This window comes from Macaca mulatta, chromosome 14 (assembly GCF_049350105.2).
Source record: "Macaca mulatta isolate MMU2019108-1 chromosome 14, T2T-MMU8v2.0, whole genome shotgun sequence".
Taxonomy (NCBI): Eukaryota; Metazoa; Chordata; class Mammalia; order Primates; family Cercopithecidae; genus Macaca; species Macaca mulatta.
This window is the reverse complement of record NC_133419.1, coordinates 43,100,048-43,127,716: the sequence shown is the minus strand read 5'-3', so window position 1 is coordinate 43,127,716 and position 27,669 is coordinate 43,100,048. Positions and strand designations below refer to the sequence as shown.

The 27,669-nt window shown below is 35.5% G+C and overlaps 1 protein-coding gene across 8 annotated transcripts in view; it reads left to right on the top strand.

Annotated features, from left to right (window-relative positions):
• Nucleotides 1-25,889, top strand: part of ANO5 (anoctamin 5) — a 100,108-nt gene extending 74,219 nt beyond the window's left edge. For all 8 annotated transcript variants that reach the window (XM_077964826.1, XM_077964824.1, XM_077964825.1 and 5 more), the window contains 5 exons: nt 6,790-6,920; nt 15,351-15,556; nt 17,116-17,294; nt 18,634-18,739; nt 22,101-25,889. In XM_077964826.1, the coding sequence (XP_077820952.1) occupies nt 6,790-6,920; nt 15,351-15,556; nt 17,116-17,294; nt 18,634-18,739; nt 22,101-22,322 (844 nt within the window). In that variant the 3' untranslated portion in view covers nt 22,323-25,889. The remainder of the gene's footprint in view (nt 1-6,789; nt 6,921-15,350; nt 15,557-17,115; nt 17,295-18,633; nt 18,740-22,100) is intronic.
• Nucleotides 25,890-27,669: the final 1,780 nt, after the last annotated feature.

The following is a 27,669-nucleotide window of genomic DNA, read 5'->3' as shown; positions in this document are numbered from 1 at the left end:
TTATTTCACAAATAATAATTATCTGTATTTATGAGGTACAATATAATGTTATGAATACAATCTTTTAAATGTGCATTTTTGTTACTTTTCTCTCCTGTGAAGATTTCACTGGGACATCTAAATGCTATATCCTCTGCAGTTTATTCTACACGCTGTGTATTATTTCTGGATATTACTAAAAGGTGAACTTTGTAAAAATATCCATGTGTCATGCAATCTAGACGTAAAAATAGATTGTAAATGAAATGATGGAGACTTTCAGGTCAATGAAAGATTGCTCTCTGATCAAAACACAGCAATAATGAATACATTATAAAAAGAGAAAACTAAACTGACAATTTATCTCAAATAGTGGATGGACATTGTCATGGATAAAAAGAGAAAGAATTATAAAATCATAAGTCTACGATCCTGCACGGCTCCTAGTTAGGAAATGACTATGTCGGGGCTTGGTATGCAATATAAAGTGGAGTAAAAGTGCTCCACTTAATACAGCGGCTCATCCAGTTTAACTGCACTTGAAGCCAGAGACTGGGTTTATTCTCACTCATGAAAGAAGATTGAAAACACCATCCCTGCACCTTCGCACCTCCAATATATACACATTTTCATAGTGCCACTCAGGGCTCTATTTCAAGTACTAACAAAAGAAGAGCACGGACTTATCCTCACAAATGGCAATAAATGTGAGCCTAACCTTCTAGTTTCATGCTTAGATATACCACATCCATAAGAGAAATAGCCAAACCTTTTTTTTTTTTGGAGACAGAGTCACACTCTGTCGCCCACACTAGAGTGCAATGGTGCAATCTCAGCTCACTGCAACCTCTGCCTCCTGGGTCCAAGCAATTTTCCTGCCTCAGCCTCCTGAGTAGCTGGGATTACAGGCACACATCACCACACCCAGCTAAGTTTTTGTAATTTTAGTATAGACAGGGTTTCACCATGTTGACCAGGCTGGTCTGGAACTCCTGGCCTCAGGTGATCCACCCGCCTCAGCCTCCCAAAGTGCTGGGATTACATGCGTGAGCCACAGTGCCTGGCCCCCAAACTTTTATTTTAAGTTCTAGCTCTAGATTGAGAACCCGGAGGACTGAATGGAGGCAATACCTAAACCAAACAGAAGATGAGGGATACATATGCACAGAGAGGGAGAGAGACAAAAGACAGGGGAGGTAAAAGAATAAAAAAAAAAAAAAAAAATTAACAACAAAAACCCCGAGCTTTCCTAATAACCAGAATTTCAAAATGTGATAATATTTAATGCTACAAAGGCTGTGAACAAAATCAATTATTAGAAAGCGAACTTACTCCAGCTGATATTTCTAACTAGAATATTCTAGCAAAGCCCTTAAAAAATGATGTTGATAATACTAACAACATAAGGGAAGGTGATACTGTCATTAAAACAGATAAGGAAATAAATAAAAATGGACAGAAATGAAATAAGAATAAGTAAATATGAAATGGAAGCAATTGCACATATGTGAAAAATTATACTTTAAATAATGAATACAATAGATGGGAAAATTCCAGAGTACAATTCCAGCCTGGACATGTTTGAAGAATGTATTAGTGAATTGGAAAATAATAGTGAGAAATACCTACCTTATACAGTGTAACAAATACATGACATTTAATAAAAATAAAATAAGGCTATGTTAGATTAAGAGGCTTCCACATTAATCTACTAGTAGTTCCAGAAAAAGGGAATTGAGTGAATGGTGAAGGAAAAAAATATTTGAATAGGTAATTGCTGAACATTTTTCAAAAATGAGGAAAAACACAAGTTTCAGAAATGGAAACAAATTCTGAGTATGAATCAAGATACTAGAATTCAGTTCAAGACAATATAATTCAGTTCACACCCTGATTCATTATGGTGAAACTACAGAACACCAAAGATAAACCGACAATCTTTAAAAATCTTAGATGAAAAAGATTAACTTTATTCAAATGAATGTCGTCTATACTATCATCAGCTTCTCATCAATAGCATTAGATGCCAAAAGATAGTATTTTCAAGGTTCTCAGTGAAAATAATGTTCCCTTTTCATTTCTAGAACCAGGTTAACTATTATTTACAGTGCTGGTAAAATAGACATTTTTAGACATGAAAAGACTAGGAGAGTTTGCATGTATAGATTGTCATGGAAAGAACTACTGAAAGATTTTCTTAAGCAAAAGGAGATCACAAAGTGAAAGTACAGGATGGAAGAAACATTGGTTAGCACAGAATTTGTTAGCTCCAAACAAATGAAATAATTTTGTAGCATCTAAAATCATATAGAATTTGTGTAGGGAGAACTATAAAATCTTAAATAAATTTTAAAACTATATAAATGGTGAGAAATATCATGTTGGTGGTCAATTATCCCCAAATTGATATATCGCTTTATTGTTGCTATGATCAAAATATCAGCAGAATTTTTATAGGTATAGACAAGTGGATTCTAAAATGTATATGGAAGGCCAATTAACTAAAATAACCCAAAGAAGTATGATAAAAGAAGAATAAAGCTGTAAGAAATACCCTACTCAATTTGAACGCTTACTAAAAACTACATTAATCAAGACAATGTAGGGTTGGTGAAGGGATAGTTATTTAAACCAGTGGAACGGAGTAGAGATTGTAGAAACAGCTATTGCAGAAATTTGTGCTCTAGCCAAACAGGACCATTTAATTTAAGACAGGTGCAAAAACAATTCATTGATGAAAGAGTAGGCTTTTTTGTAAATGGTGTTGGAACAATTGGACATCCCATGTGCAAAATAATAAAAAGCTATGTGAAACTTACACCTCATTCATAAATGTACTCAAAATGGATCATAGGCAAAACTAGTTTTTAAAAAAGCAAGGAAGTGATTCTTATAAAATTTAAGATAATGGCTATGGACGTGGGGATTGAAGAATTTATAAATGGAATGAAGCACATGAAAGAGCTTCCGAAATTTCTAGCCATGTTCTCTTTCTTGAACTGGATGATCTCTTTTCCACTGTGACTTCAGTTACAGTATGCTCATCTGTTTGATAGTGTCTCAGAAATCACAGGTGCTTTTTCCTCTGTACATCATTCATTTTTCCTCTTTGTGTTTTAGCTTGAGTATAAGCAATATATAAATGTTCCTCTTAATCCACATTTGCTATAGTACTTCATACTGTCTTATTAATTTTTGTCAACTGGAGGCTATAAATGATATCTCATTTTAGTATAATTTTTTCTGATTAACAACACGAATAAGCATTTTTGGCCATATTTGTTTTCTTTTCGATTAAATGCTTGTTCATGTTGTTTAACCATTTTCCTACTTGTCAATCTTTTTTTCAATTTATTTCTATGAATACTTTTAAACTTCTGGTTACTGGTTTTTGTTTATTTGCTTCTTTTTTGGTTGTATATGTTGAAAACATTTTATTCTAAGATAACTGTCATCTTTTTATTTTTTAATAGTATGTTTAGGTCACAGTGTCACAACCACAGAATTATTGATATAATTCTTAGCTGTGGGGTACGGGTTATCCTTTGCATTGTAAGATGTTTAACAGCATCTTTGGACTCTATCCACTAGATGCCAGTAACCCATCCCTCTCCAGTTGGGACAACCAAAATATCCTCAGAGAGTGCAATTGTGTCACTGTGGGCAAAATTACTCCCAGTTGACCATTGCTTTAGATGAACAAAATTACATAACTTTAATATGGTAGAATTTATCAGTCTTTTATTTTGTGGGTTAGCATTTTTAAACAATTGTTTAAGAAATATTTTCCTACCCGGGATTATAAGACATTTTCATTATTATTTCCTATATCTGTTAAAGTTATGCCAAAAGTAAGGTTCTGGGCAAAATACTGGATATACAGATGTACTGATAAAAAGTTATATGGAAACACACAGACATATACAAATATATTCTCATATACTTACTTCTAAATTTTTTATACATTCTAACATTATTGTTTTTCACTTTCAAATTCTAAATACATATGGACAGGATTTTTATGTTTGATATGAGATACAAGTCTGTTTTGTACATATATGTGTATATATATCTATAAACTATATATTGTATAAACCCTTATATTACCATTTATTGAAAAGTTCCTTTTTCCTGTGCTCCATCATCTAGAATACTATTCATCTACATACAATATTATCTACAATACTTTTTATGCCATATAAACACTATCCACATGCCATATAAACACTATCTACATGCCATATAAATACTGTCTACAATTATACCAAGTGCAAGGCTATTTCAAGTTTTCCATTCTATCCCAAGATTTGTTTATCCCTGTACCAGTACAGCAATCTCTCTCTTTTTTTAACTGTTAAGTTCAGAGGTATATGTGCAGGTTTGTTACACAAGTAACTTTTGTCATGGGGGTTTGTTGTATTGATTATTTTATCATCCAGGTATTAAATCTAATACCCAATAATTATTCTTCCTGATCCTCTCCCTCTTCCCACACTCCACCTTCGGATAGGCCCCAGTGTGTGCTGTTCCCCTCTATGTGTCCATGTGTTTTCATCATTTGTCTCTCACTTATAAGTGAGAGCATGTGGTATTTGGTTTTCTGTTCTTGCATTAGTTTGCTAAGGATAATGGCCTCCAGCTCCATCCATGTTCCTGCCAAGAACATGATCTTATCTTGTTCTTTTCTATGGATGCCTAGCATTCCATGGTGTATGTGTACCACATTTTCATTATCTACTCTACCACTGATGGACATTTAGGTTGATTCCATGTCTTTGCTATTGTGAATACAGTACTACAATCTCTTAATTAATACAGTTTTCTAAGTCTTGATATCTTGTGGGGCAACATTTATCAACTTATTTTTTATCTGTAGAACTGTCTTGGCTATTCTTGGTCTTTTATCAATCTATATAAATTTTATAAACATCTTGTCAGATTTTACATGGAAAAATAATTTGGCTTTTTCATTGAAATTATACTTTAATTGTTTCAATATAAACCATTGAATTTTTAAAAATAATACCAAGCCTTCTTACTCGTGAACACTTAAAATGGACTTTAATGAATTCTAATAAATATTTTAAACTTCTACATATAGGTCTTATAAATCTTTTGTCACATCAATTTCTAGGTAGTTTTTATTTGCTATTGTAAATGATATATTTTAAAAAATATATACGTTTTCTACTTGTGTGTTGTGGGTATAGAGGAATGAAATATATTAATAAATCCTAATATTATTTCTAATTATTTTGTCTGACTTCACTTGGGTTTTCTATTCAATCACATCACTGTTAATAATCACAGATTTCTCCTTTATTTCCAATGATTTTGCCTTTCTTATTTTATTTTACGCCTAAGATCTCCAGTAATCTTGAATGTGATCATGCAAATTCTTATTTTGTTCTTGATTCTAAAGTGAATGCTTCAGACTTTTCCCTATTATGAATGATGTTTGCAGCCTGGTGCATTGGCTCATGCCTGTAATCCCAACACTTTGGGAGGTTGAGGAGGGAGGATCGCTTGAGCCCAGGAGTTCAAGACCAGCCTGGACAACAAAATGAGACCCCATCATACAGAATAAAATTTAAAAATTAGCCAGGCATGAAGGCACATGCCTTTAGTCCCAGCTACTTGAGAGGTGGAGGCAGGAGAAAAGGTCAAGGCTGCAGTGAGCTGTGATTGCACCACTGCACTCCAGCCTGAGTGGCAGAGTGAGACCCTGTCTCAAAAAAGAAAGAAATAAAGGAGACAGACATAGAGGAAGATAAAAGGAGAGAGAGAAAGAGAGAGAGTGAGAAGAAGGGAGGGAGGGAGGGAGGGAGGGAGGAAGGAAGGAAGGAAGGAAGGAAGGAAGGAAGGAAGGAAGGAAGGAAGGGAGGGAGGGAGGGAGGGAGGGAGGGAAGGGAAGGGAAGGGAAGGAAGGGGAAGGGAAGGAAAAGGAAGGAATGAAGGAAGGAAAAGAAAGAGAAAGAAAAAGAAAAGAAGGAAAAAGAAAGAGAAAGAAAGGAAGGAAGCGAGGAAGAGAAAAAGAAAAGAGGGAGGAAGGAAGGAAGGAAGGAAGGAAGGAAGGAAGGAAGGAAGGAAGGAAGGAAGGAAAAGTTTGCCCTAGGATTTTAGTAGATATTTCTGATAAGATTGAAATAATTTTTTTTCTGTTTCTACTTTTCTTTCCTAAGTAGGTTTTAATACGTCAAATACATTTTTCTGCATCAATTGAGATGATTTTATATTTTTCACCTCAAACCAGTCAATGTAATATATTTATTGATTTGCTAATTTTATTTTCTTTTTTAAAACTCTCTTTTTTAAAAAAGTAATACATTCTCAAGATATATCATCTTTTTATATAGCATGGAATACAGTTGGTTAAAATTTTGTTTAATGTTATTGTATTTATTTTCACATTATTTAAGTCATTTCCTATTATAATCAATTTCATATTTGTTTGAATTTTCTTCCGAGCATCATGACAGCATCAGGATTAGTAAGTGGTTTTTAGTGATAACCCTCTCCTCCACTTATTCCTTAGCCATGCTGTCTCTGAGTGAATATATTTCTCTGAACAGAGTAAAGATTGTCTTATTTTCTCGATCACCCTAATAAAGAACTCTTGACTTCTGCATGTATCATGAAAAGAACACTAGATTTTGATTTGCGCTTTGGCTGGAGTCATTTCCCTTTACTGTGTGATCTTAAGTTTCTCAATTTCTAATTTCTGCTAGGTTCCAGATCTAACACTCTGATTCTCCGATCGTTTTCTTGTTAGTTACATTTCATAATATTAACTTTTATCATTTCCAACAGCTTGGCTTTGAATTGGTGGAGACGCCGAAAAGCTCGGACAAACTCTGAGAAGCTGTATAGTCGATGGGAGCAGGATCATGACCTTGAAAGTTTTGGACCCCTTGGGCTTTTCTATGAGTACTTAGAAACAGGTAATTTTTAACCACTGTTCTGAAACATAGAGTCGGCATGAATGAGTGGTTTTTCAGCTCCTGATATTTCTTTCTGCCTTGCACGTGGTAGGTGTTCAATAAATCACTGGCTGATTGGCAAAAACGATAAGTGGAGGGATATAAAGAAAATTTGTTCCCTATTTCCCTGTTCCATCAAACAGACTGTGGAATAAAGTTTAGTTTCAAAACACTAATCTCAGAGACATAATTCCTGTTAATTGAATGTTAATATTGTTGAACCAAATCAAGTAAGAGTCGTTTTTTAACACCCATCTCAAATTCGCTTTGATGGCTATTTCTCCATTTCTTTGCCTCAGTGACAGCTCAAAGACAAAATAAGTTGCTTGGAAAAATTTCCAGAGTTTGACTTGCAGTTAGTGTATGTCCTTTCTGTGAGGCTAAAAGTAAGGCTAAAAGTGATTATGTAAGGGAAATACAAGCTGAACACAAGAAACATCTAAAACATTGCAAGGTTTGAATAGAGAAGAGACTCTTGAGGAGCAACTTTCAGAGAGATTTTTCTGGGAACTGCTTATATGGTCTGCTCAGAGTGTTTTATCTCAAGCAACTTTCCCTGTTTCTCTCATAGAATTAAGGAAACTGTTTGTTTGTTTGTTTGTTTGTTTGTTTGAGACAGAGTCTCGCTCTGTCACCCAGGCTGGAGTGCAGCAGCCCGATCTCGGCTCACTGCAGCCTCTGCCTCCTGTGTTCAAGTGATTCTCCTGCTTCAGGAAATGGTCTCGATCTCCTGACCTCATGATTCGCCCACCTTGGCCTCCCAAAATGCTGGGATTACAGGTGTAAGCCCCAGTGTCCTGCCAAGAAAAAAATTTTCTTACCTTTCAAGAGCCCGTAAAACCATGGTAGAATGTATGAGATGATCCAAAATTCTTCATGCTTCTCCAGTGCAATACATTTATGTGACACATGGATTGAAAGATAAATTTAGGGCAAATAGAATCTATTTTATACAACTCTTTGTAAGCTCAGATAATCTTTGCTTTATAAGGTGATGAGGCTATAATTTTTAATTAATTGTGTAAGTTTCAAATCAATTTGCACATACCTGCATCAGAGATTATTACTGACATTAAAAAGTTGAAACAAAGGTTTCTTAAGATTGTTTACCACTTATTAAGACATAATTAATTTATTCTGAAAACTTTATATATTATCTCTGATTTTGAAACAATTTTGCAGAGTATTCATTATTCTACACATTTTATTGTTGTGGATTCTGAAACTTGCATAGTTTAATAAGATTTTTATGGACCACAAAGATTTTAGGTAGAGATATTAGATGTGAACCTAGAAAGTTCGTGTTGCTTCTACAGAATACTTCCTCTTCATTTTCTACCTCGTAGGTTAGGTAGAGAAAGCAGGGAAAAAAGGAAATGAATATGTACTTTTTTCACTTGATAACAAGACCGATTCAGTCAGATGAGAGAAACTAAATTCCAGAAACATTTGAAACATATTTAAAAATGGAAGAATAATGGAATTTTTTTTATTTTCTCCTTTAATGGAAAGCCATTTCCATTAAGTGGCTTTTTATTTTTTTTCTTCAATCATTTGGGAAGCTTGGGCTGTTAGTTGCATGGGTTCTTTTACCCAAAACATTGTTGTAAACAAAAGAATAAAAGTGTGGGGATAAGCCAACTTACACAGATGTGATCCTCCATTGAGTCTTAATGAAGACAGAGAATAAAACTTATTTAGAAAGATGTCATGATAGTAAGGAGAATCAAGACCTTAACAAATTTCTTATTCTAGAAGATGTATATTTCCATTTCCAGCACACACACACACACATACACACACACACACACACACACACACACAGATGGCTGCTGGGAATATACAAATGAATCAGTCATTATGCCTGATCTCAAAAAGTAGATTGAATCTAAGATGGCAGAATAGGAACAGCTCCAGGCTACAGCTCCCAGCATGAGTGAAGCAGAAGACAGGTGATTTCTGCATTTCCAACTGAGGTACAGGGTTCATCTCACTGGGGTGTGTTGGACAGTGGGTGCAGGACAATGAGAGCAGCCCACCGAGCGAGAGGTGAAGCAGGGCGAGACATCACCTCACCTGGGAAGTACAAGGGGTAAGGGAATTCCCTTTCCTAGCCAAGGGAAACCATGACACACGACACCTGGAAAATCAGGTCACTCCCACCCTAATACTGTGCTTTTCCAAGGGTCTTAGCAAACGGCACACCAGGAGATTATATCCTGTGCCTGGCTCAGAGAGTCCCATGCCCACTGAGCCTCCCTCATTGCTAGCACAGCAGTCTGTGATCTAATTGCAAGATGGCAGCGAGGCTAGGGGAGGGGTGCCCACCATTGCTGAGGCTTGAGGGGTAAACAAAGTGGCCAGGAAGCTCAAACTGGGTGGAGCCCACCACAGCTCAAGGAGGCCTACCTGCCACTGTATACTCCACCACTGAGGACAAGGCATAGCCAAACAAAAGGCAGCAGAAACCTCTGCAGATTTAAATGACCCTGTCTGACAGCTTTGAAGAGAGTAGTGGTTCTCCCAGCACGGAGTTTGAGATCTGAGACAGACTGCCTCCTCAACTGGGTCCCTGACCCCCGAGTAGTCTAACTGGGAGGCACCCCTCAGTAGGGGCAGACCTCACATGGCTGGGAACCCCTCTGAGACGAAGCTTCCAGAGGAACAGTCAGGAAGCAACATTTGCTGTTCAGCAATATTCACTGTTCTGCAGCCTTTGCTACTGATACCCAGGCAAACAAGGTCTGGAATGGACCTCCGGCAAACTCCAGCAGACCTACAGCTGAGGGTACTGACTGTTAGAAGGAAAATTAACAAACAGAAAGGACATCCTTACCAGAACCCTATCTGTATGTCACCATCATCAAAGACCAAAGGTAGATAAAACCACAAAGATGGGAAAAAAACAGCAGAAAAGCCGAAAATACTAAAAATCAGAGTGCCCCCCACACCACCTGCAAAGGAACGCAGCTGCTCGCCAGCGATGAAACAAAGCTGGTCGGAGAATGACTTTGGCAAGTTGAGAGAAGAAGGCTTCAGACGATCAAACTTCTCCAAGCTAAAGGAGGAAGTTCGAACCCATCACAAAGAAGCTAAAAACTTTGAAAAAAGATTAGATGAATGGCTAACTAGAATAACCAATGTGGAAAAGTCCTTAAATGACGTGATGGAGCTGAAAACCATGGCACGAGAACTACGTGATGAATGCACAAGCTTCAGTAACCAATTGTTTCAATGGGAAGAAAGGGTATCAGTGATTGAAGATCAAATGAATGAAATGAATGAGTGAAATGAAGCGAGAAGAGAAGTTTAGAGAAAAAAGAGTAATGAACAAAGCTTCCAAGAAATATGGGACTATGTGAAAAGGCCAAATCTACATCTGATTGGTGTACCTGAAAGTGATGGGGAGAATGGAACCAAGTTGGAAAACACTCTGCAGGATATTATCCAGAGAAAACTTCCCCAACCTAGTAAGGCAGGCCAACATTCAAATTCAGGAAATACAAAGAATGCCACAAAGGTACTCCTCGAGAAGAGCAACTCCAAGACATGTAACTGTCAGATTCACCAAAGTTGAAATGAAGGAAAAAACGTTAAGGGCAGCCAGGGAGAAGGATCAGGTTACCCACAAAGGGAAACCCATCAGACTAACAGTGGATCCCTCGGCAGAAACTCTACAAGCCAGAAGAGAGTGGGGGCCAATATTCAACATTCTTAAAGAAAAGAATTTTCAACCCAGAAATTCATATCCAGCCAAACGAAGTTTCATAAGTGAAGGAGAAATAAAATCCTTTACAGACAAGCAAATGCTGAGAGGCCTGCCCTACAAGACCTCCTGAAGGAAGCACTAAACATGGAAAGGAACAACTGGTACCAGCCAGTGCAAAAACATGCCAAATTGTTAAGACCATTGATGCTAGGAAGAAACTGCATCAACTAATGAGCAAAATAACCAGCTAACATCATAACGACAGGATCAAATTCAACAATATTAACCTTAAATGTAAATAGGCTAAATGGTCCAATTAAAAGACACAGACTGGCAAATTGGATAAAGAGTCAAGACCCATCAGTGTGCTGTATTCAGGAGAACCATCTCACATGCAGAGACACACATATGCTCAAAATAAAGGGATGGAGGAAGATCTACCAAGCAAATGGAAAACAAAACAAAACAAAAGGCAGAGGTTGCAATCCTACTCTCTGATAGAACAGACTTTAAACCAACAAAGATCAAAAGAGACAAAGAAGGCCACTACATAATGGTAAAGAGATCAATTCAACAAGAAGAGCTAACTATCCTAAATATATATGCACCCAATACAGGAGCACCCAGATTCATAAAGCAAGTCCTTAGAAACTTACAAAGAGACTTAGACTCCCACACATTAATAATGGGAGACTTCAACACCCCACTGTCAACATTAGACAGATCAACGAGACAAAAAGTTAACAAGGATATCCAGGAATTGAACTCAACTCTGCACCAAGTGGACCTAATAGACATCTACAGAACTCCCCTCCCCAAATCAACAGAATATACATTATTCTCAGCACCACATCGCACTTATTCCAAAATTGACCACATAGTTGGAAGTAAAGCACTCCTCAGCAAATGTAAAAGAACAGAAATTATAACAAACTGTCTCTCAGAACACGGTGCAATCAAACTAGAACTCAGGATTAAGGAACTCACTCAAAACCACTCAACTACATGGAAACTGAACAACCTGCTCCTGAATGACTACTGGGTACATAATGAAATGAAGGCAGAAATAAAGATGCTCTTTGAAACCAATGAGAGCAAAGATATAACATACCAGAATCTCTGGGACATATTTAAAGCAGTGTGTAGAGGGAAATTTATAGCACTAAATGCACACAAATCAGGAAAGATATAAAATTGACACCCTAACATCACAGTGAAAGGAACTAGAGAAGCAAGAGAAAATACATTCAAAAGCTAGCAGAAGGCAAGAAATAACTAAGATCAGAGCAGAATTGAAGGAGATCAAGACAAAAAAACTCTCCAAAAAATCAGTGAATCCAGGAGCTGGTTGTTTGAAAAGATCAACAAAATTGATCAACCACTAGCAAGACTAATAAAGAAGAAATGAGAGAAGAATCAAATAGACACAATAAAAAAATGATAAAGGGGATATCACCACTGATCCCACGGAAATACAAACTACCATCAGAGAATACTATAAACACCTCTACACAAATAAACTAGGAAACCTAGGAGAAATGGATAAATTCCTGGACACATACACTCTGCAAAGACTAAACCATGAAGAAGATGAATCCCTGAATAGACCAATAACAGGCTCTGAAATTGAGGCAATAATTAATAGCCTACCAACCAAAAAATTTCCAGGACCAGATGGATTCACAACCGAAATCTACCAGAGGTACAAGGAGGAGCTGGTACCATTCCTTCTGAAACTATTCCAATCAATAGAAAAAGAGGGAATCCTCCCTAACTCATTTTAGGAGGCCAACATCATCCTGATACCAAAGCCTGGCAGAGGCACAACAAAAAAAGAGAATTTTAGACCAATATCCCTGATGAACATCAATGCAAAAATCCTCAATAAAATACTGGCAAACCGGATCCAGCAGCACATCAAAAAGCTTATCCACCATGATCAAGTGAGCTTCATCCCTGGAATGCAAGGCTGGTTCAACATACACAAATCAATAAACGTAATCCAGCATATAAACAGAACCAAAGACAACACATGATTATCTCAATAGATGCAGAAAAGGCCTTTGACAAAATTCAACAGCCCTTCATGCTAAAAACTCTCAATAAATTCGGTATTGATGGAACATATCTCAAAATAATAAGAGATATTTATGACAAACCCACAGCCAATATCATACTGAATGGGCAAAAACTGGAAGCATTCCCTTTGAAAACTGGCACAAGACAGGGATGCCCTCTCTCACCACTCCTATTCAAGACAGTGTTCGAAGTTCTGGCCAGGGCAATCAGGCAGGAGAAAGAAATATAGGGTATTCAATTAGGAAAAGAGGAAGTCAAATTGTCCCTGTTTGCAGATGACATGATTGTATATTTAGCAAACCCCATTGTCTCAGCCCAAAATCTCCTTAAGCTGGTAAGCAACTTCAGCAAAGTCTCAGGATACAAAATGAATGTGCAAAAATCATAAGCATTCTTATACACCAATAACAAACAGAGGGTCAAATCATGAGTGAACTCCCATACACAATTGCTTCAAATAGAATAAAATACCTAGGAATCCAACTTACAAGGGATGTGAAAGACCTCTTCAAGGAGAACTACAAACCACCGCTCAACGAAATAAAAGAGGACACAAACAAATGGAAGAACATTCCATGCTCATGGATAAAAAGAATCAACATCGTGAAAATGGCCATACTGCCCAAGGTAATTTGTAGATTCAATGCCATCCTTATTAAGCTACCAATGCCTTTCTTCACAGAATTGGAAAAAAACTACTTTAAAGTTCATATGGAACCAAAAAAGAGCCCACATTGCTAAGACAATCCTAAGCCAAAAAAACAAAACTGGAGGCATCACGCTACCTGACTTCAAACTATACTACGAGGCTGCAGTAACCAAACCAGCATGGTACTGGTACCAAAACAGAGATAGAGACCAATGGAACAGAACAGAGCCCTCAGAAATAATACCACACATCTACAACCATCTGATCTTTGGCAGACTTGACAAAAATGAGAAATGGGGAAAGGATTCTCTATTTAATAAATGGTGCTGGGAAAACTGGCTAGCCATATGTAGAAAGCTGAAACTGGATCCCTTCTTTACACTTTATACAAAAATTAATTCAAAATGGATTAGAGACGTAAATGTTAGACCTAAAACCATAAAAACCCTAGAATAAAACCTAGGCAATACCATTCAGGACATAGGTATGGGCAAGGACTTCATGTCTAAAACACCAAAAGCAATGGCAACAAAAGTCAAAACTGACAAATGGGATCTAATTAAACTACAGAGTTTCTGCACAGCAAAAGAAACTACCATCAGAGTGAACAGGCAATCTACAGAATGGGAGCAAATTTTTACAATCTACTCATCTGACAAAGGGCTAATATCCAGAACCTACAAAGAACTCAAACAAATTTACAAGAAAAAAACAACCCCATCAAAAAGTGAAGGATATGAACAGACACTTCTCAAAAGAAGACATTTATGCAGCCAACAGACACATAAAAACATGCTCATCACTCACCATCAGAGACATGCAAATCAAAACCACAATGAAATACCATACCATGCCAGTTAGAATGACGACCTTTAAAAAGTCAGGAAACAACAGGTGCTGGAGAGGGTGTAGAGAGATAGGAACACTTTTACACTGTTGGTGGGATTGTAAACTAGTTTAACCATTGTGGAAGACAGCATGACGAGTCCTCAAGGATCTAGAACTAGAAATACCATTTGACCCAGCCATCCCATTACTGGGTATATACCCAAAGGATTATAAATCATGCTGCTATAAAGACACATGCACACATATGTTTATTGCAGCAGTATTCACAATAGCAGACTTGGAACCGACCCAAATGTCCATCAGTGACAGACTGGATTAAGAAAATGTGACATATATACGCCATGGAGTACTATGCAGTCATAAAAAAGGATGAGTTCGTGTCCTTTGTAGGAACATGGATGCAGCTGGAAACCATCATTCTCAGCAAACTATCGCAAGAACAGAAAACCAAACACTGCATGTTCTCAATCATAGGTGGGAACTGAACAATGAGAACACTTGGACACAAGAAGAGGAACATCACACACTGGGGCCTGTCATGGGGTAGGGGGAGAGGGGAGGGATAGCATTAGGAGATAAACCTAATGTAAATGACGAGTTAATGGGTGCAGCACACCAACGTGGCACATGTATACATATGTAACAAACCTTCATGTTTTGCATATGTACCCTAGAACTTAAAGTATAATAAAAAAAAATAAATACATACATACATACATACATACATAAAAGTAGATGGGCTAGCAAGATTGAAAAACTTGGTTACCTCACTAAATTGCTAATACAAATGTAAAGACTAGACAAGCATAAACCTAAACTTAGCCCATAATAAAAGGCAAAGAGAAATAGATTTTGTTCTAACAAGCATGTTTCTAATAGAAGAGCAAAGAAGGAACTCAACCATGCATGCCCAGTTTCTTTCTTCCAGTTCTAGCAAGCAGGTAAGTCCCCTGTGGAGAGGAGGAATTGGACAGACAGACAGAAGCCTGAATTGTCATATTCGTGTGGATCACTCCAAAATGAAGGAAGTAGCAGGATTTGGACAGGGTGTTCTTGTCTTTCTCCTTCACAATAATGACTTCATGCCTTTTTCTTTTCTCTACAGTTATTCAATTTGGATTTGTTACACTATTTGTGGCCTCTTTTCCTTTGGCTCCTCTTCTTGCTCTCATAAATAATATTGTAGAGATTCGAGTGGATGCCTGGAAACTTACCACTCAATACAGGAGAACTGTAGCTTCTAAAGCTCATAGCATAGGTGTTTGGCAAGACATTCTTTATGGAATGGCTGTCCTTTCTGTTGCAACTAATGTAAGTGGACCTATTTCAGTGGGGTGACTTTGTATTTCATTTTGGGGGGCACGGGGAGATGCGAATGATGCTTAATCTTTACATTGATTTTATCATGGTGATACTTTATAAAGCTAAAAGATCCCAAAATAACTGTTAAGCACTGACCAATACAGAAAAACCGATGTCATGCTAACTCTTAGAAATACAAGAACAATGACAGTTTCACAGCATGTGACAAAGTAGACAGAAAATAAGTAACAGTATAATGTGTTTGGATAAAATAATTTAAAAATGATTATATTTGTATTTGTATACTACAGAGAATGTACATTTACCTGTTATGTTTATGAAACACTTAAAATGTAAGAAAAATAAATTTCCAAAAGTATAACTTTTACAATGCATTTTAACTTACAATATACTTTACAAATTGAAGTTGATAATAAGATAATAAAAAAAGAAAATCTAATACTTTTAAGTAGGATTCATATAAGAGAAAACAAAATTGAAATCACAGAGCTTAATTTAAATGAAAGCTTATAGGAATGAGCCAAAACCACTATTACAGAAAACTCCATTGCCATACATTTTTAATTATTAAAAGAAGACTGGAAAATGAGCTGAGTATATAACTTAAGACACTATCAAAAATTGTAAATCAAATTGATAGAAAGTAGTAAAAAAGAATAAAGATGTAATCAGAAATAATCAAATTAGAAAACAAAAAGTGACATAATTGCTAAGTAAATCAAGAGCTAGACAAAGTAAGTAAAACTCTGGAAAAAAAAGTATGAGAGACTGTTGTGTACCAATTTACTCCAATATATTTTGAAATATATTTGAAATGACCACTTGTTTAGAAAGCAAAATGTCAGATCTATTCACTAAGTAATAGAAAGCCCGAATGGACCATTAGCCATAGAAATTACAATGGAATTTTTAAAGCATAGCACTAAAAATATAGGTGCCAGAGCCAGGTGGTTTTTAATTGACATATCTAACCTAAAAGAAATATGCTATTTATACTATTCCGGAACTTAGGAAAGGATGGGAAAATATCATTCCCGTGGAATCAAATACTGAAATTAATTGCACTGAACTGTGAGAAATTTGCAAACACATGATATTCAGTTTCTTCATTCCTTTCCTGTTAATCTCTTACACACACACACACACACACACACACACACACACACACCCCACACCCTGCAGTCCTACCTCATTGGGTTAGTCTAAGAAAGTGAATTTGGTTAAGGATAGTAGAACTGTGCTGTTAAACAATAAGAAATGTAAGAAATAGCAAGGCTTGATGGAAAGAACATGGTTCTTGGAGACAGATACATTTTGGTCTGACTCTCTACTTAGCCACTTTGTAGCTATGAAATCCTGGAGTACTGATCACACACTGTAAATGAGCTGTTTTGTGTTTCAGGACAAAGACTTGCATATTACTATGATTTGTAATAGTATTTAATTATTTTGCATCTGTACAATTTAAGGTACTGAGAGATGTACAAGTCAGACATTATTAAAACTAAATTGGCAGCCCATGATTTTCCTCTTTTTTTATTCTTCAGGCCTTTATTGTTGCATTTACGTCGGACATCATTCCCCGTCTAGTTTACTACTATGCTTACTCAACAAATGCCACGCAGCCTATGAAAGGATATGTGAATAATAGCCTGTCAGTATTCCTGATAGCTGATTTTCCAAACCACACTGCACCTTCGGAAAAACGAGACTTCATCACTTGCAGGTGATTTGTTTGTTTGTTTAGGTTTTAGTTTTATCCTTTAAGTGTATTTCTTAAGTTATGTATTACCTTTATGTCTTACAATATAAAGGATTTTCTTAGGGCAACAAAAATCCTGTATAAATAAATTGTATCCATTCTAGAATTCACACATTGCATGATTCAGATTTGAAAAGGTAAAATGGCAAAAACTAAGAGATTATGGGTAAAGATAACATTAATTTAAAATTTTTTCTTTCTAATTTATCAAAAGGGTTTGTCACCAACAAGTGCCCCTTAGTCCAAAGCTGCAATAATCTATAGATCATACAACATTGTCATATTGTATATACATTTAACTTACTTGAATTTATCTGTGTCCTCAGAAAAGAGAGTGTGTGAGAGAGAAATAACGATATAATAATATGATATAATAATATGATTAGTTCACCACCTATCCTGCTAAAAGGTTTTATTCTGTATAGGGAATATAAAATTGCATATGTGAACTTACTGTTTTTACACTCAGTGTATCATGTACTATGGGATCTTTTCACCATACAATTTAAAGATACACACACACACACACACACACACACACACACATGCTTATCAAGGCCCCTTAATTTAAACCAGCTGTTTCATTTGAGACTCCAAAAAAAAAAAGAGCAAAATATTGCAAGACAAGCAGACATTATTATATTGCTATATTACATATTTGAGTATAATGAAATCATAGCCTAATGTGTTTAAGAGCATGGCCAGTGGTGTCAGATTTCTAGATGTGATTACCCACTAGCTGGACTAACTATTTCAGTAAGACCAGTATCCAGTGACTTTATAGAAGAGAATGAACACACAAAGTTGGACATTAAGAAAATTTCAGAATTGTGTTAGGAAAAACAAAGCAATACAACATCAGAACAGCCAAGAGAAAATAGAGTTTCAAGAAGATAGAAGTGGCCTATAATATTCTTATTTTTGAAAGTCAAATCAAAGGATTAATATATACCTGCAATTTAAGGATAGGAGAGAAGGAAAGGATTGGGAGTGTTAAGGAGTGGGAAAAGAGGAAGTGGAAGCAGCAAATTTTGAATAACTTATTTGAGAAGCTTGTCTTTGAAGGGCAAGAGAGAAGTTTCACTTGTGTGTTTCTTCTTAGTTCTATTTTGCATGTAAGTAGCATATACCCTGACTTTATGTGAACAAGAAAGATAAATGTTTCATAATATCAATTAACTTTGACCTGATTTTTCTGATCAGCTAGACAGGTCTGTTAAGAGAAATAATAAATTATATTAGGTCTCTCTAGTTGAAGCTATAACTTTTTTTTTTTTTTTTTGCATTTACTTCCACTTTTCAGGTACAGAGATTACAGATATCCTCCTGATCATGAGAATAAATATTTTCATAATATGCAATTCTGGCATGTCCTTGCTGCCAAGATGACCTTCATCATTGTTATGGAAGTAAGCTGTTCTTAACTTTCATTCCAGTTACTCTCCTCTCTTTAGGCAGGTATTTCCAAAGGTAACCTCTCATCAGAAAGTTAGCAATATCTCAATAAATTTTCTTGAAGGAAGTATTGTATTTGTTGTCATAAAAAGAACCTTAGGGATATTTTCAGTACAATGGATTGCCTATTACTCACTTATTGCTGTTGAACATGCCATGGGGACAGAAAAGGAAAGGAAAACAAATACGGTCTTTTTCCCTTGAAGTCAGGAAAAGGGGAAATAACCCACGGATTTTACGGAGTACCTATTATTTACTAGTTCCAGAGGCAGTATTAAATCGTAACAATATTGTAAATTAGACCTTATCGCTCACCTTTGAAAAAGGAATCTGAGATTCAGCAAAAATAAGTAGCTGGCTTAACGTTAACTAACTAACATTAATGCTGGGTCTCAATGCCAAATGTGCCTCACTCCCAAGTTTGTACTCTATCTATTATTTTTATGCTTCCTCTCTTGTGGAATATCTAGTGTAATTATAGAGATAAGGCATGGAAGAAAAGGTAACCAATACAGAGGCAGTATTGGACAAAATTTCAAATTGAGTGATACAAATCATATGGCAAAAAGGCCGATCAGGGAGAGAAAAGTAAAATAAAGGCACTTTTTCACCCTGGATAAAGCCTAATAAAAGAAAATCCTAACCCAAGAGCATGCCATTCCAACCAGTTTCTGTTTAATTTATTTTTATTGTTATCAAGGTTTCACATGTAATTTTAAAAATCAAATAGTTCTGCATGGCAAAAAAACAAAAGAGCAATCGTACATAATATTCCTGCCTACCCTAAAATTCTAATATCCAAAGTAAACATCTCAACTTTTTAAACTCACTCTTCTAGTAGTTACCCTTGTATGGCAAAAGAACATGATTTCGCAGTTATATATTTTTATTTTTTAGTTTTAGGTATCAATTACTGACATTCTACTTTGGCAGATCTCTCACACACACACCCACCCAGAGAGAAAGAGAGAAGGGAAAAAAAAAACTTTCTCTTTCTCCTACCGCTCAATAATTAAAGCATTTTTTTTTTTTGTCTTATTCTGAAATTCAAAACCTCAGGAAAGAGGAAGTATTTTGATAACTTATTTAGCAGCAATATATGATCTAATTTAAGGCTTTTGATAGCCTTTATTTATTATTTTTAGAGTGACTCTTCATTTACTTCGCTGCAGAAATATTTAAGTCTTTGATACAGAGTGCCACCTGAGACCCTGCTGTTTATATACTAAATTACATATTTTTGATATTTAATCTCAATTCTGAAATATTTCTGTCCATCAGTTTTGAGTAAGATATTTTATATAAATACAATAGTCAGGGTTTATAAATTATGACTTTATAAATATTAGTCACATCTGTTTCCTGTCTTACATTCTGAACATATTTCTTTTATTATAATATTGCTTTTCTTTTCTCCCTCTGTCTCTTAGTTCTTTATGAATTTATCAGTCTTTCATTCCAACATTTTGCATCAGAAGTTTAGATCACCTTTCAGCCAGTAAATTAGTTCAGGAATTCTTTTGTTTTAATTTATTTATTATTTGTATTAATTTTTTGTAATAATTGCAGGCTCCAACCAAGCATCATCCTGGGACTTCTCTTCATCTTGTCTTCTATTGGAGACTATATTTTCTGCAATCTATGTTTCTCCCATTTTTGGTTTTCTAGCTTATTTTGGTGAAGCACATCTTCCAGTAATATCTGAGGAAAAATTATGGGCTGTCCATTTTTGAGGAATTGAATATTGAAAATTTCTTTTCTTTCCTTTCATGTGATTATTTGGAATAGAATTTATAATTAAAAGTTGTTTTCTTGAAAAAATTTTAATCAACATTATTTTGGTATTCCTGAAGTTTTGAAGACATTGTTTCATTTTCATTCAGCTTCCAGTATTGCTACAAAATGCAATACTATTCTGACTCCCCAGTCTTTGTGTATTAACTATTTTTAAAATCAATACGGTTTTAGGATTCTCTCATTAGCCCCATTTTTATGAAGCTTCACAAGGTGGTTCTTTGCTATTTGTCAACATTCATTGTTTTAAACACTCATTGAGCCCCTTAGATCTAAAAACGTACTTACCCATCAAGTTGAGACAATTTGCTGGCATAATTTCTTTGATAAATTTTTTTCTTTCTTTGTGCTGTCTCTCTGGAACTGCTGTTACTCAAATTTACACTTTCTAGTTTGAAATTCTAATTATTTGTTTTCTCCTCTATGAAAACCTGGATTAATATCTTTTAAAAAATTCTACTTTTTTTCTTTTACTCCTTTCCTTATATCTGGTTCTTTTTTTTTTTTTTTTCCATGTCAGAGACTTTCCTACGTATTGGGTGGTTCTGCTCATGTTTAAGAGTGTGGCAGTGAAAAGCTGACTTTAAGCATTTTGTGCATACAGGAGTGGTGTCACTTGGTGGGTTTCACCGTAGGTTGATAAGGAAGTGAGCTGACATTTTCATTGGATCCTTACAAAATTTTGACATCCACAGTTCTGCTTTTACAGAGTAGTTACTTTTCCCAGAGAAAACTCTTTAAATCTGCCTATTGAGATATTTTGTGGCTGCCTGTGTTCTAAGACTTGAGCAACGCAGAGGGGACTAAGTATCTCACAGTTCATCGTGCTGAATTTCACTGTTTTTACATTTTTTTTTCCAATATGTTTTCATACATCCACTGTGTCTGGTGCCCCTGGATTCACAGCTTTCTGGTATAATTTCTGCAGAAAATAAACTCTTCAGCTGCTTCCAGGGGGTAGTATGGAGTAAAAGAATACCTGGATACAGATGGGAGAAAGGCTCCGAAAATTCAAGTGCTCCTTATGCAAATTTTTATCTAATCCTCTTGTTTTCAACTCCAACTCACACTAATACCTTCAAAAGTCCTTATTGCCTTCTTTCCTGAACTTTTCTGACAATCTAAAACAAAATTGGCTTTTGTCTTTTTGGTTTCCACTGTCAGTCACCACATCATCATTTGCAAGTTTGCTAGCCTTTTTCAATCTTTTGAGTCTAATTCCTTTATATCTAATTCCTTTATAAATATTTTATCAGCTTTTCAGGAAGGAGCAGTGATAAAGAGTATATTTAATAATCATGTTCAACTGGAATATTGCTAGTTACATATTTAAGTATATATTTATTTGTTTAATGTTGATCTTTGTATGAAAGTTCTAGGACAGGGACCATATCTTCTTGCTTGCCTTTCTACCTCATATGTTGAGCAGTTTTTTAAATAAGTGAAATGATTTTTAAAGACTTTCTGCTGAACATGCGACACTTCTAACAGCGTCTAATCTTTCCTTTATATTTCCTCTAGCATGTTGTGTTTTTAGTTAAATTTTTGCTGGCCTGGATGATACCTGATGTTCCAAAAGATGTTGTGGAGAGAATCAAGCGAGAAAAGTTAATGACTATCAAGATTCTCCATGATTTTGAGCTCAACAAATTAAAAGAGAACTTGGGAATTAATTCTAATGAATTTGCCAAGCATGTCATGATTGAGGAAAACAAAGCACAGCTGGCTAAATCAACAATCTAATCAGCATAATGAGGAAGCAGCAGGTGGTCTGCCTTACTTCACTTTTTCCTCTGGGTTTAGGGCCAGAGGTCAGAAGCCATGTGTCAATTTTACCCCCCCCTTTTTTTTTTAACTCAAAAGTTTTTATACACTTTTATAGAGGCCAACTTTGTGATGCTGGAAATGTACTACTTCTCTGCTTCATTGACTGGGCCCTCTTCAGATGTTTTCTGAGGTGCTGTAAATGACTGTTGAAAGTGCAGGTAGAATCAGAATACTGGGATATTATGGAGTCTTGCAGTTTAGTAAGAAACACTGGCCTTGGGCTGTCCCATCACTTTCCAGTGCATCTGTTTATTTTTATGGTCTTCTCTTGGGTTATTTGATACCTCCTTCCCCATTAAGAAAACTGTTGGGGCAAAAAGAAAGGGATCAAAGAGGCTGACTGAGCCCTGTATATCCTATCATTTTAAAATGTGCAAATGAATTGCCAAGATCGGATGACATAAGAAAACTCACACATTAAAGTGTTAATGGATCATAGCGGAGGTTTATTCCTGACACATTCAACTACAATCAGAATCCCAGATAGTTCTTCCCAGTAAATGCAGAATTCCTTTTCTCGAGACTGGAATTTTGGGTTTCAACATAAAACAACTTAGTTCTTAGAGATAATAATTTGGTCATAATAGTTTCAAGACTGATCTTATCTGGAAAACAACATTATGAAGCTGTTAGATTGCTTCAGGTTCTCAAGCAAAGATACAATAGAGAAGTAAATGTGTTTTCTTAGTAGTTAATGGATGCAAGACAATGTATATTGATTAATTTGTGGATTTTAATCTAGAATATTGCTAAATTTCTTAAAAATCACTTTTCTTCTGGAATGCCAATTTCACATCATGAAGCCTGTTTGTATAAGTTAGGTACAAGTTGTTTATGATAAACATTTCTTTGCTTTAAAATAATTGCAAATCTTTTAATAAGTTTACAATCTTTTCTATTGATGTGTCATCTTATACAATGCTCAGTGCCTTGTTCCAATACCTCTGACACAGAAGAAGTCATGTTGTTAGCTAGTGATTTGATGTGATGTAACATCTTAAATGTAAGCTTGTCTTAAAGAAATTGTCAGTATAACAGCAACCACAGACTTGAACACCAAAAGTGAATCAACCAACTAAGAATGAGTTCATAGACTTAATAATCTAAGGGGTAAAAATGTTTGTTGAATTATTCCTCTCAAATTTAGGCTTGTGTTACATGCACAAAAATCCTTGTTCTTTTTTCACTTAAAAAAAAAAAAAACTAAGTATATATAAATTTGTGTATCTATACACACACATATCTATATAAATAATTATTAGCACTAGAGTGATACAGTCAAGTTATATAGTATTTGAATCTGTAGTTTCAAATTATAATTCACCTCCAAAAGAATATTGTTTTATAATCACACACATAAGAAATTTTATCACAATATTTTAAACTAACATTTCATTATCTAATGCTAATAAATTATTGTGGTACTGCCAGTATTAAATATATGGCAGATGGTATTAACTACTAATCAATAGTAAGCATATACAACTGGGGATTATGGATTTTATAAACTATGAGACGGTCACCCCAGTTTGGACTGGGACTAATGCCCGGTACTGATTTGTCATCCACTGAGTAGACTTTATGAATATTTTTGAGTAATTTGAAATGATCTCATTATTGAAAGATGATTTCATATGTGGAGTCAGAGTTACCATGATATCTGCCACCAATGCAGGATTTTTGGCATGTCAAATCAAATTCTCCATTGCTACAGTGTAGAGTGCACACAGCTCATATTGCTTCCTTCCTGGGTGCTGATAAAAATAAGAAAGAGTATGGAAACTGGTTTCTTGAATATAATAAACTTTAATTTTTAAAGCTTAAAAGTATTCATAGAGCTAGACTGTATGATAAATAAAGACAGATTTAATTCACAAAGTTATCTGTACCCTGCAATTTTAAAATATACCAACTAAATTTTGGGTTTCTGGAAGTGTATGGAGAAAACAGCAAGGAAAGAAATTGTTTTTAAGATGAGTAAATAATTCCCATGATTGATAGATATTTTCCTTTTAAAATGTTATGGACTGATATTTTTTATTCACCTTTAAATTTCTTACCAAGAAGTTTATCTTTGTTTTTCAGGTTTAAAAATGAAATACAGGTATTCCTCGCTTTCCTGAAAGCGTGCTAACCAAAATCAGGAGCCAAACCAATTCAGATAGATGTGTCTCATCCAATTAAACCATTGGTTTTTATAGGAGGGCTGCATTAAGAGAGCCCAACCACCACCTATAAGTTGATAATTACCAGCATGGCAGGTGATTATATCCGTTGACCAAGTGCATAGTTTTGTTTTGTTTTGTATTCAGAATGTTCTCGGGAACATTTGAGATTTTATGTGAAATAAACTTTTAAGTGCCAAAGCCAAAACAATACTTAACTCTTTTCAAATGCCCTCTTTCATCCTTGCCTTCAACAATTTTCCTTTGCACACAGGAAGCAAAATCTACTTCAAAACATTTATTTTAGAGGAATCCATTAAGAAGGGAATGTTTTACTTAAATGAAATGCTGTCTTACTTTTGCTGTGTCTTTTGACACTTCTTAGCTTTAATATTCTTCTTTTAACCAAGCCATTCTGCAAGTTATCAAAGAAGAGAAGGAAGAGGAGGACAGATGAAGGTGACGGGAGATGAGAAAGAGTAGGAGGGAGGAAAGAATTATTTCCTTATGAATCCTGTGTGTGTTTCTTTGGAGGAAAGAGCTGTTCCAAGGAAGCTTGGTCCAGCTGCTGTTGATAAGAGGTATATCTCTTAACAAAGACACCTAATTAAAGCGAGAGAAAAGCTAAAGAAAATTTCAATGTGACAACTATTATGTGTCAAAATAAAACTTAGATTCCAAAGTGATTTTGTAGCGTTGGGCGCTATGAGTAGGTATGGATCTCTGTTGATTGACTCCAGTTGAAGGTGAGAAATCTGTAACAATCATTCAAAAAGGGAATCTATTATTTTGAAAGAAACTCTCATATTTTTTTAAGTTGTTAATAGTTGTTATATAACTAAGAATGTTATGAAGAAAAATAGCATTGCAAAAAGCACCATTGGTCAGGCTTACAAGTCAGCCACAATGAATCGGTATAACTACTGTGTTATTCTTTTTCTAGACAAATTTTGACTCCTCTACTTTTATGAGTAATAATTCCAGTATTCTATTTATTTCAGCATTATGTGAAAAATGATGAGAATGTTAAAAAGAAAATAATAATGTGGTTTAATTGGTGTGAGATACCTGCTTCCATCTTCCTCAAAGGTTTGACTAGGTGTATCTCTCCTGTGTGTGAGATTATGTCCCCTGGTGTTAACCCAGGAAATGAGTGCTCCTTTTTAACATTTCTTTCTTCCAAGTTTTTTTCTTCCAGGAAAAATAATATGCAGTTATGCAGGAAAAGCTGTCTTAAATAATGTGTACATAAATCTCAAGAGAATCAAATTTATACAGTGAATAAAGTAATACTTAATATTAAACTACATTTTGACATGAACTCAATTTGTTCTTACAGTAAAATGTTGATATTTTTGGAGTTTATTCCTTTTTGAGTCATATTTGTTTAGAAACATTAAAAATATATATATATATATAAAACATGTTTAACTCATGAAATTACATGTTTTTGCACATGTACATGTTTGCATATTGACAATGCAAATTCCTTTAAGTAGAAAGCTGCATAATCTAGAAAAATTTGAGAAGGTGGTAGTTTTTGTTGTCTTGTCTTATTTTTACTACTTTGGAAGATAAGGGTGAACAGAGAGTCCCCCAAAAAGAAAAATTGCATGTTGAAAATTACAGGTAGGTAGATAGGCAATGAGCGGGGCAAGAGAGGGCTCCCGACACACTCACTAGGAATGTAGGTGATGATTACACGATTATCATACTGTTTCTCTAAAAATGATAATTCTGCAACCAGGGAGAGGCAACCTCCTGATGATCCACACCTGTTAACATTAAAAGTGTTACTTGAATGCAGGCCCCAGGGAGAAGCAACTTCCTGGGCATGCATGTTAAGAGACAAAAATGGCGAAGTATGATCTTCCAGGCACACTCCACCTGAAAAAGGAAGACAGCCTCAGATGGGCGTGAGTTTAATTCCAAAGGGTAAGGAGAGCACTGCAGATGCAGAAAGTCCACACTAAGGGAAGAATCATGGGAAAGAGACAAGCCGATAAAGTCCCAGGATCATGGTTAAATGCCTTTTTTCTCCTTTGGAGCTTCGGGTGCCCACTTAGGTCTCCACCCAGTGAATTTTCCTTTTTTTTTTTTTCTATTCTAAAGCCTTTTAAAATAAAGTCCCACCACTGCTCCAAAATGCCTTGGTCTCTTTTTCTGCTTTTTGCCCCTCAATTGAATTCTTTCTTCTGAGGAGACAAGGACTGAAGTTGCTGTGGACCCATACGGATTCGCCTCTGGTAACTCAGGGTAACTTGGATGTCTGCCACTGCTAACAGAAATAGCTCACACATATTTTTTCTAGTCCCATGTTTTTCATAAAGAAGTCCACAACCTTGTTCATCAGAATTATCTGGGTTGCTTGTTAGAAATGCATACCCCTAGGTCTCTTATTCCCAGATCTCTGGAAACAGAGTCTTTGGAAGAGACGCTTTAAAAAATCTCTTTTGGGGGATGTTTTGGGGAATAGGGGTGGGGGAGTAATAATACTGATGGTAATTTCATAAGATGCCAAATTCCCTAGCCCAAAGTATTTCTACAGTGACTCTCAAACATTAATTTATTGTTCCAGCCCATTGAAGAAGTATGTTAAGACAGGTAGTCAGGGTTTCCAAATTTGTAGAACTGTTCCAATTCTGTTGTATATGGAAGTAGTTAAAATCCTACAGCCTAAGAGCTCTAGCCCTTTAGTTTCTATTTTTTTTTAAAAAAAAGGAAGTAAATTAAATTTATTTGCTTTTACCAATATATTCAAAAAAATAAAAGTGTAGACTGGACAAAAATTATGGTGGATACATCCCATTCTAAGAACAAATAGAACAGAGTTTAACAGACAACATTTAATCAAGAAAGCAAAGCTGTTAGGAATATTATGGAATAAAGGGTTGTTTATAGAAAATAGCCCTTTTTAAATTGTGAAAGAAACGGGAAAGCAACGGTCTGGAAGAAAGATTTGGAGGATAATATGGTTTGGCTGTGTCCCCACCGAAATTTCATCTTGAAATGTAGCTCCCATAATCTCCATGTGTCCTGGGAGGGACCCAGTGGGAGGTAATTGAATCATGGGGATGGGTTTTTCCCATGCTGTTCTC